Genomic DNA, 12539 nt, shown 5'->3' with positions numbered 1-12539 from the left:
TGTTGTAAATATTTTAATAGTTCTCATTGATTCAAGATTGTTTATCTATATAATAATATAAAATACAATTGAATTTAAGAATTTAACCTTCTTATTTAATTTTATAGAAGATATATAATGTCAATATAGTTGCAAATTTAGTTAATACACTTCTACCTATCCTCCATTATGATCCTCAATTTTGGTTGGAGGTTGTTAAAAGTGATGAGCCTAATAAGAATCAAGTTATGGTATGTTTATGGTATCGACTTGAGAACTGAAAGAATCATACTATTTCAATTATAGGTACACCACATTCTAACCGAAGCTATATATCACATGACTTTGATGGGATTGTCCAGAAAAGGATTTAAGAATAAATGAACAAATGATTGTTGAGATGCAGAATATAAGAGAAAAACTCCTATAAAAAATAAGATATATTAGGTTCAACTAAATGCAGGTATAGGTGTACCTTTCCCCCTCCAACTCCACCTTCTTTAGCACATCTAATGCAATGTACTTTACATTGTTGATTAGATTGTATTTTAATTGAAATTTTAATATATTGTTCATATATAATTTAAAAAAAAACATGTTTGTGTATGAAATTTTGTTTATCTTATTGTTGTGAACTATATCTATGAATTTACTATTTAAATCTTTCAATTGTAAAAACTTAGAGGTATGTGAAATCCATTTAGCATTATTCATTTTAAAATTCATATAAGTCAATTTCCAAAGATATTTTTTTTTATTGTGGTATGGGTTTATTGTGAGCAAGTAATTGTTAGGATCATATATAATAAAAAAAAATTGAAATCTTTTATGGATTCATAAAGGGAAATTTTATTCCATTAAGATCACAAAATTACTTGAATCAAAAAATGTATTTTTTCAAAAAAGATATTTTTCTTCTTCATAATTATATTTATTATCTTTCCTGTTAAAGTCGGTCGAGCTAATAACTTCGATCATGAGTCGAACATGATAATCTGGGCTAACTTAGATCAATCCAAAATATTATTGTTTCAATATTAAAAAAATAAATTATAGCTATTTCTTCTTAAAAATTTTCATCTAACTCTAGGATACAAAGACGGGATCATCATATTAACAAATCACTAGTATCAACAGTAAATAAATATTTAGCATCTTTTTCACATCTCAATAAAAGTAAAATTGAAGAGTTTGTCATCTCTCATTTCTTTTTTAATGTTTTTCTGGTGTTCAATTAAGAGGGTATTTATGAGTATAGTTATAGTTACTTTTAAAAGTGACTTTTACTTGAAAATGCAACAAAATAATATTTTTTTATTATTTCAAAATTATTTTTGATATTAAAACATCAAAATAATCTAAAAATATCTAAAAATATTAATTAAAAAAATAATAAAATTTAATATTTTTAAAATATAAAAATAAATAGCAACCAATAACGTATTTAAAGTTCAAAACAAGATATTTTGTTAAAGGGTGTGCCTCTTCTTTGAATAATCAAGTTAATCTATGTAATCAATACTAAGTTAACATCCTTGGTTAAGTTTGGTTAAGTTGAAAGGGAGCCAGACTCATCAAATCATTCAGTCAAGTTAATACCTACTACTTTATTTTAATTCAAAGACCATGCTTCCTTGTATTGTATCATTGTTAAAAAAAAAAACTAAAACTGCTTAACTTTTTACTGTAGCAATCCACAGTGAAATGTTGAGCGGTTTTTTTTTTTTTTTTTTTTTTAAGCATTTTTTTCTTTTTTTTGCCTGTTTCTTTTTTTTTTGTTTTTTTATTTTAATAATTTTCTTTGTTTAATTTAGTTTGTTAATGTTAAATGTTTTTATTTAATTATTAGCTTTCATGATACTGATCGCGGGTTTAACATGTTAACTTGGTTTCACGAGTTAGCTCAAAATTTTTTTTTGTTTTTAATTAAATTTTTTCATTTACTTTAGTTTGTTAATGCTAAATTTTTTTCTATTTAGTTATCAGACTTTTGTGACACATATTCCAAGTTTCACGGGTTAACCTGGTTTCATGAGTTAACTTAGTTAATTTTGGGTTAATCCGTCTATTTTTTTTGTTTTTTTTCTTTTGTTAATGTCAATTTTTTTATTTAGTTATCACATTTTCATGACATGGATCCGGGTTTAACAGGTTAACCTGTTTAACAAGTTAACCTAGAGTTTTTTTTTGCTTTTTTTCTTTTTAATTAATTTTCTTCATTTACTTTAGTTTGTTAATGTTAAATTTTTTTATATTTAGTTATCAGACTTTCATGACATATATCCCAGGTTTGACAAGTTAACCTTGGTTTACGGGTTAACCCAGTTAATTTTAGGTTAGCCCCTCCAATTTTTTTTTGTTTTTTTATTTTGTTAATGTTAAATTTTTTTTATTTAGTTATCAGACTTTTATGACGCGGATCCTAAGTTTAATAGGTTAACATGGTTTAAGGTAACTTAAAGGTTTTTCTTTTAATAATTTTTTTTGTTTAGTTTGGTTTGTTAATGTTAAATTTTTTGCTATTTAATTATCAGACTTTCATGATACATATTCCGGGTTTGACAGGTTAATCTAGTTTCACGGGTTAACCAAGCTAATTCTAGGTTAACCCGTTATTCTTTTTTCTATTTAGTTATTAAACTTTCATGACGTGAATCTTAGGTTTGATGGGTTAACCTGATTTGAAGGTTTAACCCAATCAATTTAGATTTTTTTTCTTTTTCTTCATTATTGTTTTCTTCATGTTGGTTTTTTCATTTTAATTAATCTATTTAATTATCACACTTTTATGACACGACCTTGCGGCCAGACCCACATCCAAGGCTCTTGAGTCAGGTGTTGCAACCAAACTCACTTAAACTTGAATCATTTAAGTTTATTATTATTATTAATATTATAAATATTACTCTTGGGTTAGGCATTGCAATTAGCCCCAAGGCTTTTGGATATATCTTTGCAGAAAGACCTAACACTCTTAGATCTTAGCTTTTTTATATTTTTTATGCACAATGCAGTCCACAGTGAAAAAGCTAATGTCTTTAATTTTTTTGGCATTAAATTTTTTCTATTTAATTATTAGATTTTTATGACACGGATCTCAGATTTGACGAGTTAACCTAGTTGATTCAGATTTTTTTCTTTTTCTTCATTAGTTTGTTTCTTCCGTTTTTTTCTATTTGCCTTTTCCTTTTTAGTCAATTTTTTTTTTAATTTAGTTCATTAATATTATTTTTTTTCTATTTAATTATCACACTTTCATAACAAGGATCTCAGGTTTAATGGGCTAACCTGATTTGGCAAGTTAATCTAGTTGATTCATATTTTTTTAATTAATTTTTTTCTTTCAATTTTTTTTAATATTGTATGCAGTCCATAGTAAAAAAATTGATGCCTTTAATTTTTTATTTCTTTTTATGCCTGTCACTGTGGACTCCACTGTGCAGAGTGGAGTCCACGATGAAAAGGCTGATGCCTTTTTTTTTTTTCATTTCAATTAATTTTTTTAGATTTATTTTATTGATATTAAATTTTTTTCTATTTAGTTTTCAGACTTTCATGATGCGAATATCAGTTTGACAGGTTAAAATAGTTAATTTAGATTTTGTTTACTTTTTCTTCATTAGTTTTTTCTTCTTATAAGTTTTTTTTTTCTTTTTAATTAATATTTTTTTTGTTTAATTTAGTTTATTATTTACCGCGTGATGCTTTTTGTTTTTTTTTTTTTTGCTGTTTTTATGCTCATGACTCTAGACTGCATAGTGTAGTCCACAGTAACAAAGCTGATGCCTTTTATTTGTTTTTGTTTTTTTAATTTTTAATTAATTTTTTCTTTTAATTTGGTTTGTTTATATTAAATTTTTTTCTATTTAGTTATAAAACTTTCATGACACGGATCTCATATTTGACGGGTTAGCTAGTTAATTCAGATTTTTTTTCTTCATTAGTTTTTTTTTTCCATTTTAATTTAGTTTGTTGATATTAAAATTCTTTTTATTTAGTTATCAGACTTTCATAACACGGATCTCAGGTTTGACGAGTTACCAAATTAATTTTGATTTTTTTTTCTTTATTAGTTTTTTTCTTGCTATAGGTTTTTTTTTCCTTTTAACCTATTTAGTTTTTTTCTTTTTGCTTTTTTTTCTTTTTATGCATTTGACTGTAAACTTCAAAGTGGAGTCTACAATGAAAAGGCCGATGCTTTTTGTTTGTTTTTGTATTTTCTTTTTAATTATTTTTTTTTTTATTTTAGTTTGTTAATGTTGGTTTTTTTTTTTTTTGTTTTCAAACTTTCATGACATGGATTCCGGGTTTGACGGGTTAGCCCAGTTAATTTGGGATTAACCCGTCAATTTTTTTTTCTATTTAGTTATCAAACTTTCACGACATGACTCCAATGTTTGACGGGTTAACCTAGTTTGAAGGGTTAACCTAGTTAATTCAGATTTTTTTTCTTTTTCTTCATTAGTTATTTTCTTCATGTTGGTTTTTTTCCTATGTTTTTTTATTAATCTATTTAATTATCAAACTTTTATGATACGATCTTACAATCAGACCCACATCCAAGGCTATTGGGTCGATATTGTAGCCAAACTCACTTAAACTTGGATCATGCAAGTTTAATGTTATTATTAATATTATAAATATTATTTTTGGATCAGGTGTTGCATCAAAACCCAGGATTCTTAGGTATAGCTTAGGATTCTTAGGTATAGCTTTGCAAAAAGACCTAACACCTTTAAATTTTATTTTTATTTTAATATTTTTTATACAAAAAACAATTGACCCGCGACATCGCGCGAGTTATCTAACTAGTTATAACTAAAACAAGTGGGACTTTTTTTTTAGCTTTTATTTATAAATTGTACTGTTTCGTTATATTGCAATCTCTAGTAAAAAAAAATAGTATATATTGATCCCTTAATTTTTTATATTTATTTGGTCCTCCTAATTTTATATGTTTACATTTTAGTTTTAAATCTTTAATTTCATTGCATTTCAATCCCTGCATGTTAATTGATGAGAGGGACAGTCACAGAAAATAAAAGAATGAGTAGAGAGAAGAATTTATATATATATATATATGAAGTTAATCTTGGTGTCAATACCGAAAAGATTGGATTCAAGTGCATAATTTTTTTTTTGGTTTAATTTTTGAAATGATTAGAGAGTTTTTAAAGACAAAAATAAATTTATTAGTTACTTAAACTGATTTAAAAATACACAAGCAGACCTTTATGAATAAAACAAAAATCCATCCACAAAGGCTTGATTTTGTATGCATGTATTTGGGTTTTTGTTTTTTTAGATTAGGTGCATGAGCTAATTTTATAAGCCCAAGAATGCATCTAAGATTTTGTTTTAAAGCCCCTCATTTTTTTCAATTTTTATTTAATTTTTTTATTTTAAAATATATTTATTTTAAAATAAAATTATATTTAAAAAGCTATCCAATTATACTATAATCTTCGAATAAAATTGTTGACTTTTTATGATAATATTGGAGATTGTTTTATGAGTAATTATATATGAAAATAATTTATATAAATTTTGTAAAATCTTGTTCATGAATATTCAATAAAAAATAAAAAATAAATATTTTTTTATCTTTTATTTTATTTTTTTACATATTTTTTTCAAATTAATTATTACTTTATTTTTTTATACAATCATGAAAAAATTATCCAGTCATGATTTGTTTTATTTTTTATTATAACTTGCTTTTCATACCATGACAAGGTTTTTTTAAAAAATCATGCTCTTGATAAATAAAAATAAACAACATGTTTACATAAGAAAATACATAAATAAAAATATAATTTGAATAAAAAATATAATTTTTACTTGAGAATTTAAATCATTGAAATCCTTACACATATCTATTTTAATTTATGAAAAAAATACATAAAAATAGATTTTTAACATAGACTTGCAGCATCATGTTGAAATAAAAAGTTGATTTAAGAGTTTTTTTACCGCGATTGTATTTTTCTTTTTCAGTTCCAAATTTATATTTGTTGGCCGCCAATTGGTCAAAATTGAAGAGTTCATTAACAAAACCTAATAGTAATTGGAAAATTATTGGCCATAAAGATCTAATGGTATTATTTACTACAACAGTGTAACTGAGAGTTTCTCCATTCCCATAAAAAAATATTAAATTGGCTAGTAAGGATAATGAAGACTTTTCACAAGTTATATAAATAAGTCTTTCTACATTTTAAAAATAAAATAAAATAACTAAAATACTTTTAATGTTTTTTTAAAAAAAAAACTCACAGAATATATAGCAACTTATTGATGGCATAACAGTGATAAACAGTGATGGAATTGCTGATAAGATTTTCTGATTATCGGTATTTGATTATGTTAATAGAATTGTTGATGGAATAGAAAATTCAATAAGATATTTTTCAATAATAGTATTTTGTCATCAATTTTATTAGCATTTTTAAATGTTAATGAAATAGTCATTATATATCAGCAAAATATTTTGTGGGTATTTTTCAATTTTTTTTTAATAGTGTTTAGAGAATGTATTGCATGTTAGGAGGATGCAATTGCATTGATGTGAAAGGCCAAGGGCTATATCGAGGCATTCTTGTTACTCAATTAGAGAGAAGCTTGCTTTTTTACTTTCTAACATCAAATGGAGCTTTTTGGCGGAAATCTTGGTCAATGACGAAAGGAATCATCTCAATTAATAAGAACATTAAACAAAATCTGGAAAAATTACAAGTATAATCCGAACAAATTATCATTATTATAATTCAATAAATTTATAGTAATTTAAGACAATAATCTATTTAAAATAAAATATTAAAAAAAATAATATATTTTATTTTATATAACCACCCTCATATCATATAATTTCTATTAACTAGTTAAAGTTTTTAGTAATTATAATACTAAATATTAATTTTTAAATATAATTTTTATTTAAAAAAAATACTAGAAATTTATTCTTTCATTAAATTTTTTTTTTAAAGATCGTTATGATGTTAGGTACGATACATATTATATATTTTTATCATAAAATTACAATGCATTTTTTTAATATATTATTTTATGATAATTTTTATTTTTTTAAAATATTATCTTTATTTAAAATCTTAAAAAATTCACTTGTTTTTGGTGGAAGGATCACATTAAAACTTCACTTATAGTAAGGTTTCAAGGTTTTACCATGTCCTCGTGGTAGTTCCTTACATTAATTTTCCTTATGGCTGAACAATCACTTCGCTTTCAACTTCTTCCAAAAATCTTCATCATCTTCTTTTTCTTCTTAAAAATCTTCATCATCTTCTTCTTCTTCTTAGCCTCCAATTTTGAAAGCCCAAATTTCATTTTCAATGAATCCTCTCATTTTCCTCCTCTTCCTATTATCTTTCAATCGCCTTCACAATCAACATCAACAAAATTCGGGTTTCCATGGTAGATTCTCACATTAATTTCCACAGAAGGTTGCTATATTAATTTAATATTATTTGTTATAGTGGCTTTTGTTATAGTGGCTTTTTTTTCCGTATCATATTTTTATTATTACGTTAAATTTCATATATTGAATATTTTATTCCATTTTATTTTATAATTAGATTGAATAAGCCTCCAATTATTTTATTAAATTTCATATATTCATTCTATTTTTTCACTTAGCCCTATAAAGGTGAAAAATATGTAATTTTTGGTTTTTTAAGAAATTAATTTTTCTTATATTTTTTTTCTTTTTATACTTTATATTTTTATCATTTTATACTTGACCTATTAATCACTATTTTTTTTTCTTATCTTCATTTTTTTTGTAATTTTTTCCCATTTTTTCTTTACAATTATTTTGGGAAAAAATATTATTTTTTTATTATTTATACTTGAAATATTTATCATTATACACTTAGCTTATTATTTTATAATTTTTTATAATATTTTTTATTTACATTGTTTGTTTTGCAAAAAACTCTTATAGAAAGACTAAGAAAATATTGTTTTAATATAACAATTATAACATTATTTTATTTTTCTATTTCGTTAAAAATAAGCTTAAGAATTTATATGTCTTTATTAACATATATCAATTTTACTATATTTTATTATATGTAAGTATTAATTTTTTGATTTATAATTATATTTTTTACTCATTGTAAAAAAACATGTTAATAAAACATACATATTAATTCATTTATGTTAAAAAAAATAATAATTATTCGACCTTCAACTAGGCAAGTTAAATAGACACATTATCATTTTGTTTTTTATATTTACTTATAAGTCTTTTTATATCATTATCTTATCCAATGAGTACGGAATAATGTTTGATAATTTAATCTCAATTTAATGAATAACAACCCATCTTTACTTAAATTTATAAATCTTTTTAGGTCATTATCTTATCTAATGTGTGAATATTATTAAACTCAACCCAAAACCCTGTCCATACTTAATTTAAAATATATATTTGTATTATATAGATAAATATGTAGAATATTTATATATTGTTTGAAAGTAGATTATCTAATATAAAATAATACACACAAATATAAATATATGTAACATTTATAATTTTATTAGTTAACACATACACACACAACCATACTTCAATATGTATGTATGTATGTGTGTGAATATATAATTATTTTATTTTTTATTAAATAATAAATATTAGTCATATAATAAATATACCTGATATATATAATATGAATATTTAAATTTTTTACCCAATAAATAATAGATAAAGTATGAATATAGAAAAATCTAACACGTATCCATTACTATCCTGATAATTACATATATATAATTAAGACTTTTTATTTCTAATCAAGTAATTTTCTCCTACCTATCTTTTCATCCTAATTTCTGCATTTAAACTAAAGAAAAAATCACCACCTTTGCATATAACATGTTTAGATGTTGAAAATGTCTCTTGCTTTAAATAAGACAACTAATTCATTTATCATTTTATTTGTATTCATGCAATAGATATATTTTATTTATAATTTTATAAAAACTTTCTTTGTTTTTAATATTTATTTAAGTTTGAATAATAAGTTTAAAGTAAAGATAAAGTCATTGTGATAAAAATATTTGTAAAAGAAATTATTAAATAATTATAATTATGAGAATTTCTATTACATCACAATATTAATTATAAATATTTATAATTAATGCTTTATTAAGATTAAACATTAATCAAAGTTGTTGAGATTAATATATATTTTACAATTGGTTTCACATGCTAAAGTATAAGAGATAACTAGAACTAATATATAAGTGCTTGTTAAATGACAAATACACTGAACTGACCCACATAAAAATTCTATATAAAGAGATTACATGTGTATAAGAATACTTGTGTGGTAGTGATGCAAGTGATTCTTAAACTTGAGATTATTAAGTTATTTTATATAGAGAATATTATATTTTGATTTTGATTATGCATTGTCTTTATTGAAGGTAATAAATGGACAAATATTAGATATAACATAAACTATATGAAGGTGTTTGAATGATCAATAAAGTAAATTACAGAAAATATTTTATATGTTCTTAAATAGTATTAATTATAAAATCCTTGTTCGAGGTTGAATGAGATTTGAAAATGATTTCAAATTTTTTTTCAAAGAATCAATAACTATTATGTTGTTAATAAATATAATTTGGTAGAGTAGACATACTTTATGCTGAAATGTCTAAGTCAAAACATTCTAGATGAAAGGATAATATTTATACTGAAAAACTAATTACTGAAAGATAAAGTCAAACCATATATGACTTTCTTAATATTTTAAAGTTCATAACGCATTGTTAAATGCTTCTCTTGATTTTTAAATATAAATCATTCAATTTATTGAATTGATAATATAATATAAATTATTTAATTTATATAATCTCATTTTAATAAAGATTATGATTTATATTTAGACCAAACTATTATGAACCTAATAGGTCACACATTATGCATTGTTGGTAAAAAAATTAAATTATAGTAATTAATTAAGTATGTCTTGATTATAAATAAATTTTAGAAATAGAGGATTAGAGTGTAATTAATACAGAGGATTACAATTTTAAATTTTGAAAAATCAAGTAGGGACTTGATTGTATAAATTTTTTAAAATTATTTTGAAATAAAAAACATGATGTTTTTTAGAAGGAAAAGTGATTTTTTTGTTTTTCGTTATTAATAGGGATATGAAGTTTTAATATTATGCCTTGTTTTTTTTTTCAAAAGAAAAAAGAATGTAATATAAAGTGTTGTATCATGTAATATAGAATATAGAAAAGAAAAAGGTGAGGAAGAGCAGCTAGCACTCACGGCATCAAAATCCCTTTATTCTAAAAGATTTTTTCCGTACATATTATTATTAGAAGTTAGATAATTGAATAATTTTTTTGATTTGTGATAACCTAAAAATAAAAAGTTAATCATTCCGAATGAATTTAAATTAGTGTTTTCACTGCATTTATGTTCTTTAAAGAAATATAAAAAAAATATCACGTGCAAGTAAAGTAACTTTTTCATTGATTTGAATGGAAAAAATAGGCGGAAGAATCTGTTAGAAAAACACTCTTATTCAAGGATTGAATAAACACAATTAAAGATAGAAGAAAATATTAAAAAATCCTCTCAATATTATACAAGAGAAGGACATATATATATATAATTGAGTAAATTATAACTGAGTATTTGTAGTATAAAAAATATTGAATAGTTCTTTGACTATTATAATTAAAAGAGTAATGCCATATATACAAATAAAATTTTCATACAAAACTCCTGCAGACGCATGACACTCAGGAGAGAAGGAATTTTAGTATAAGAAGTGTAAATCATTTAACTAAATGTTTATATGTTATAGTATTATTTTACATTTGCATATTGAAATTAATACACGAGTGGAGTATTGAATTAGTCTTGCTCTTGTCTCTCATCTTAGTGATGGAGATGATGGGAACATCATTCCCTACTCGCCGAGTGTTAGGGCTTGACGGAGGGATCATTTTCTAGGAACAGCATATTCGTATTGAGAGCAGTGAACACCATTAGAGAAAGAGATACCAGAACCGACAACGACAAGAGCACAAGCATTATTCCATGTGCAAGGAAGCCCTTCACCTCTTGTGCATAATCTACTGAAGCCAGAGCCAGCACTGTCAAAGGAAACGAATAAGCCCACCATGCTACGTTGAACTTTCTCATGGACTTTTTGAATAGGGATGGCCTAGAAACCTATTTTCACATTACAAATAAATTAACAAATATTAGAAAATTAAGGACCATGTATACATGGATGCTTCATTTAAGACACACACACAAAAAAAAATCAAACCAGAACTCAATTTTAAGTTTTCTTTTATTTTTAATTAACCATTTTATCATCAAGATTACGTGCTCTCTACATGATGATACATCTTTCAATAAAATAATCGAGTTCTAGTGAGTTCGATTTGTTAAAATTATTTACTTCTTAAAATAACCATACAGATTGGACTAATAATTAAATTAATTAAGAACCCTAAAAATTACTACTGCTTCACACACACACACACACACCAGGGATAAGAAGAGGAAGAGAGACAGAAAGAAGAGCATCTTTGCCGGGTAATCAAAACTTCCGGAAATGGAGTCCCAAGCCAAGCTTGCCACACTTGGAGCTGCAAAGAACATGAAGAAGACGGGCCTCAACATAGTAGGCAGGCTGTTGCCCCCTGATAACCTTTGATATAGTGTAACAAACAGGACAAGATAATGTGCCATGCCCAAAGAGAACATACAAACAGCACTCTCCCTCCACCCCATTTCCGCTGCAGCCTGGGCCCCTACCAAATTCCCTATCACTGATAGCTGACTGGTCGGATTCGCCACCGCTGATAAAAACCTCTTTCCTTTAGTAAACCACTGGCCGTAGATTTTGACGTCGAGAAACACCACTGGAACCACAAAAACCCACCACAGAACTAGGTAGTACATGGTCTTTGGAGTAATGAATGGTGATGATTGAAGCAAAAGAAGCCAAGAAATCCAAGGAGCAAAAAGATAGTTCACTCCTACATGGTGCGAGAACTCAGCCTTCACCCTTTCAAAGAGATATAAACATCTAAGGATATACAGAAGAGAGAGTGAGGCTAATGAGAAGAGAGCTAGTGACCAGAGAAGAACAAAAGCTGTGGAGGGCAGCATTCGAAACATACGTCTAAGAGCATGTGCATCATCAGGAGATTCTCCGACGATTTTCCATAGCAAGGCTTGACTACATAGAGCAAGGCTAATCCTAAAGTAACCGGCATGTAACCTCGCCAAGATTGACATCATAGATTGCTTGATGATAGATAGGGAGCCACGATGTGGTGATGGTATTGCTGTTTGCTCGATCACAATTTCGATTACGGGTTCGGAATTTCTCGTATCCATATTTATTAAGGAAAGAGACTTGTACATTTCGTTGTCTTATATAGAAATAGTTATATGTAGTATATTCTATTCTTATATTATACGCAACCCTAAAAATATAAATATAAAGAAATAGTTATTTTATTGATTATCATTATAATTCACACAAAAACAATCT

General features: G+C 25.2%; 1 protein-coding gene across 1 annotated transcript; it reads right to left on the bottom strand.

Moving 5' to 3' along the window:
• Window positions 1–10725: 10725 nt before the first annotated feature.
• On the bottom strand, window positions 10726–12339 carry LOC105112449 (S-type anion channel SLAH1-like). The gene is made up of 2 exons (XM_011008154.1): window positions 11525–12339; window positions 10726–11200 (listed from the first exon to the last, which is right to left on the bottom strand). Exons 1-2 carry the CDS (start codon window positions 12281–12283, stop codon window positions 10949–10951), a joined length of 1011 nt encoding a protein of 336 aa, XP_011006456.1. The 5' UTR covers window positions 12284–12339; the 3' UTR covers window positions 10726–10948.
• Window positions 12340–12539: the final 200 nt, after the last annotated feature.

The sequence above is a fragment of the Populus euphratica genome, unplaced genomic scaffold (genome assembly GCF_000495115.2).
Source record: "Populus euphratica unplaced genomic scaffold, PopEup_1.0 scaffold337.1, whole genome shotgun sequence".
Lineage (NCBI taxonomy): Eukaryota > Viridiplantae > Streptophyta > Magnoliopsida > Malpighiales > Salicaceae > Populus > Populus euphratica.
Note: the sequence above shows the minus strand (reverse complement) of the source record. Positions and strands in the feature narration are given on the sequence as shown.

What these genes read in the sequence shown, in the direction of transcription:
- LOC105112449 (XM_011008154.1), bottom strand. Translation starts at nt 12,283, where the DNA reads ATGATGTCAATCTTGGCGAGGTTACATGCCGGTTACTTTAGGATTAGC. An exon ending in TCTTCCTCTTCTTATCCCTG is followed by an intron (nt 11,201 to 11,524) that starts GTGTGTGTGTGT and finishes ATGTGAAAATAG; the next exon opens with GTTTCTAGGCCATCCCTATT.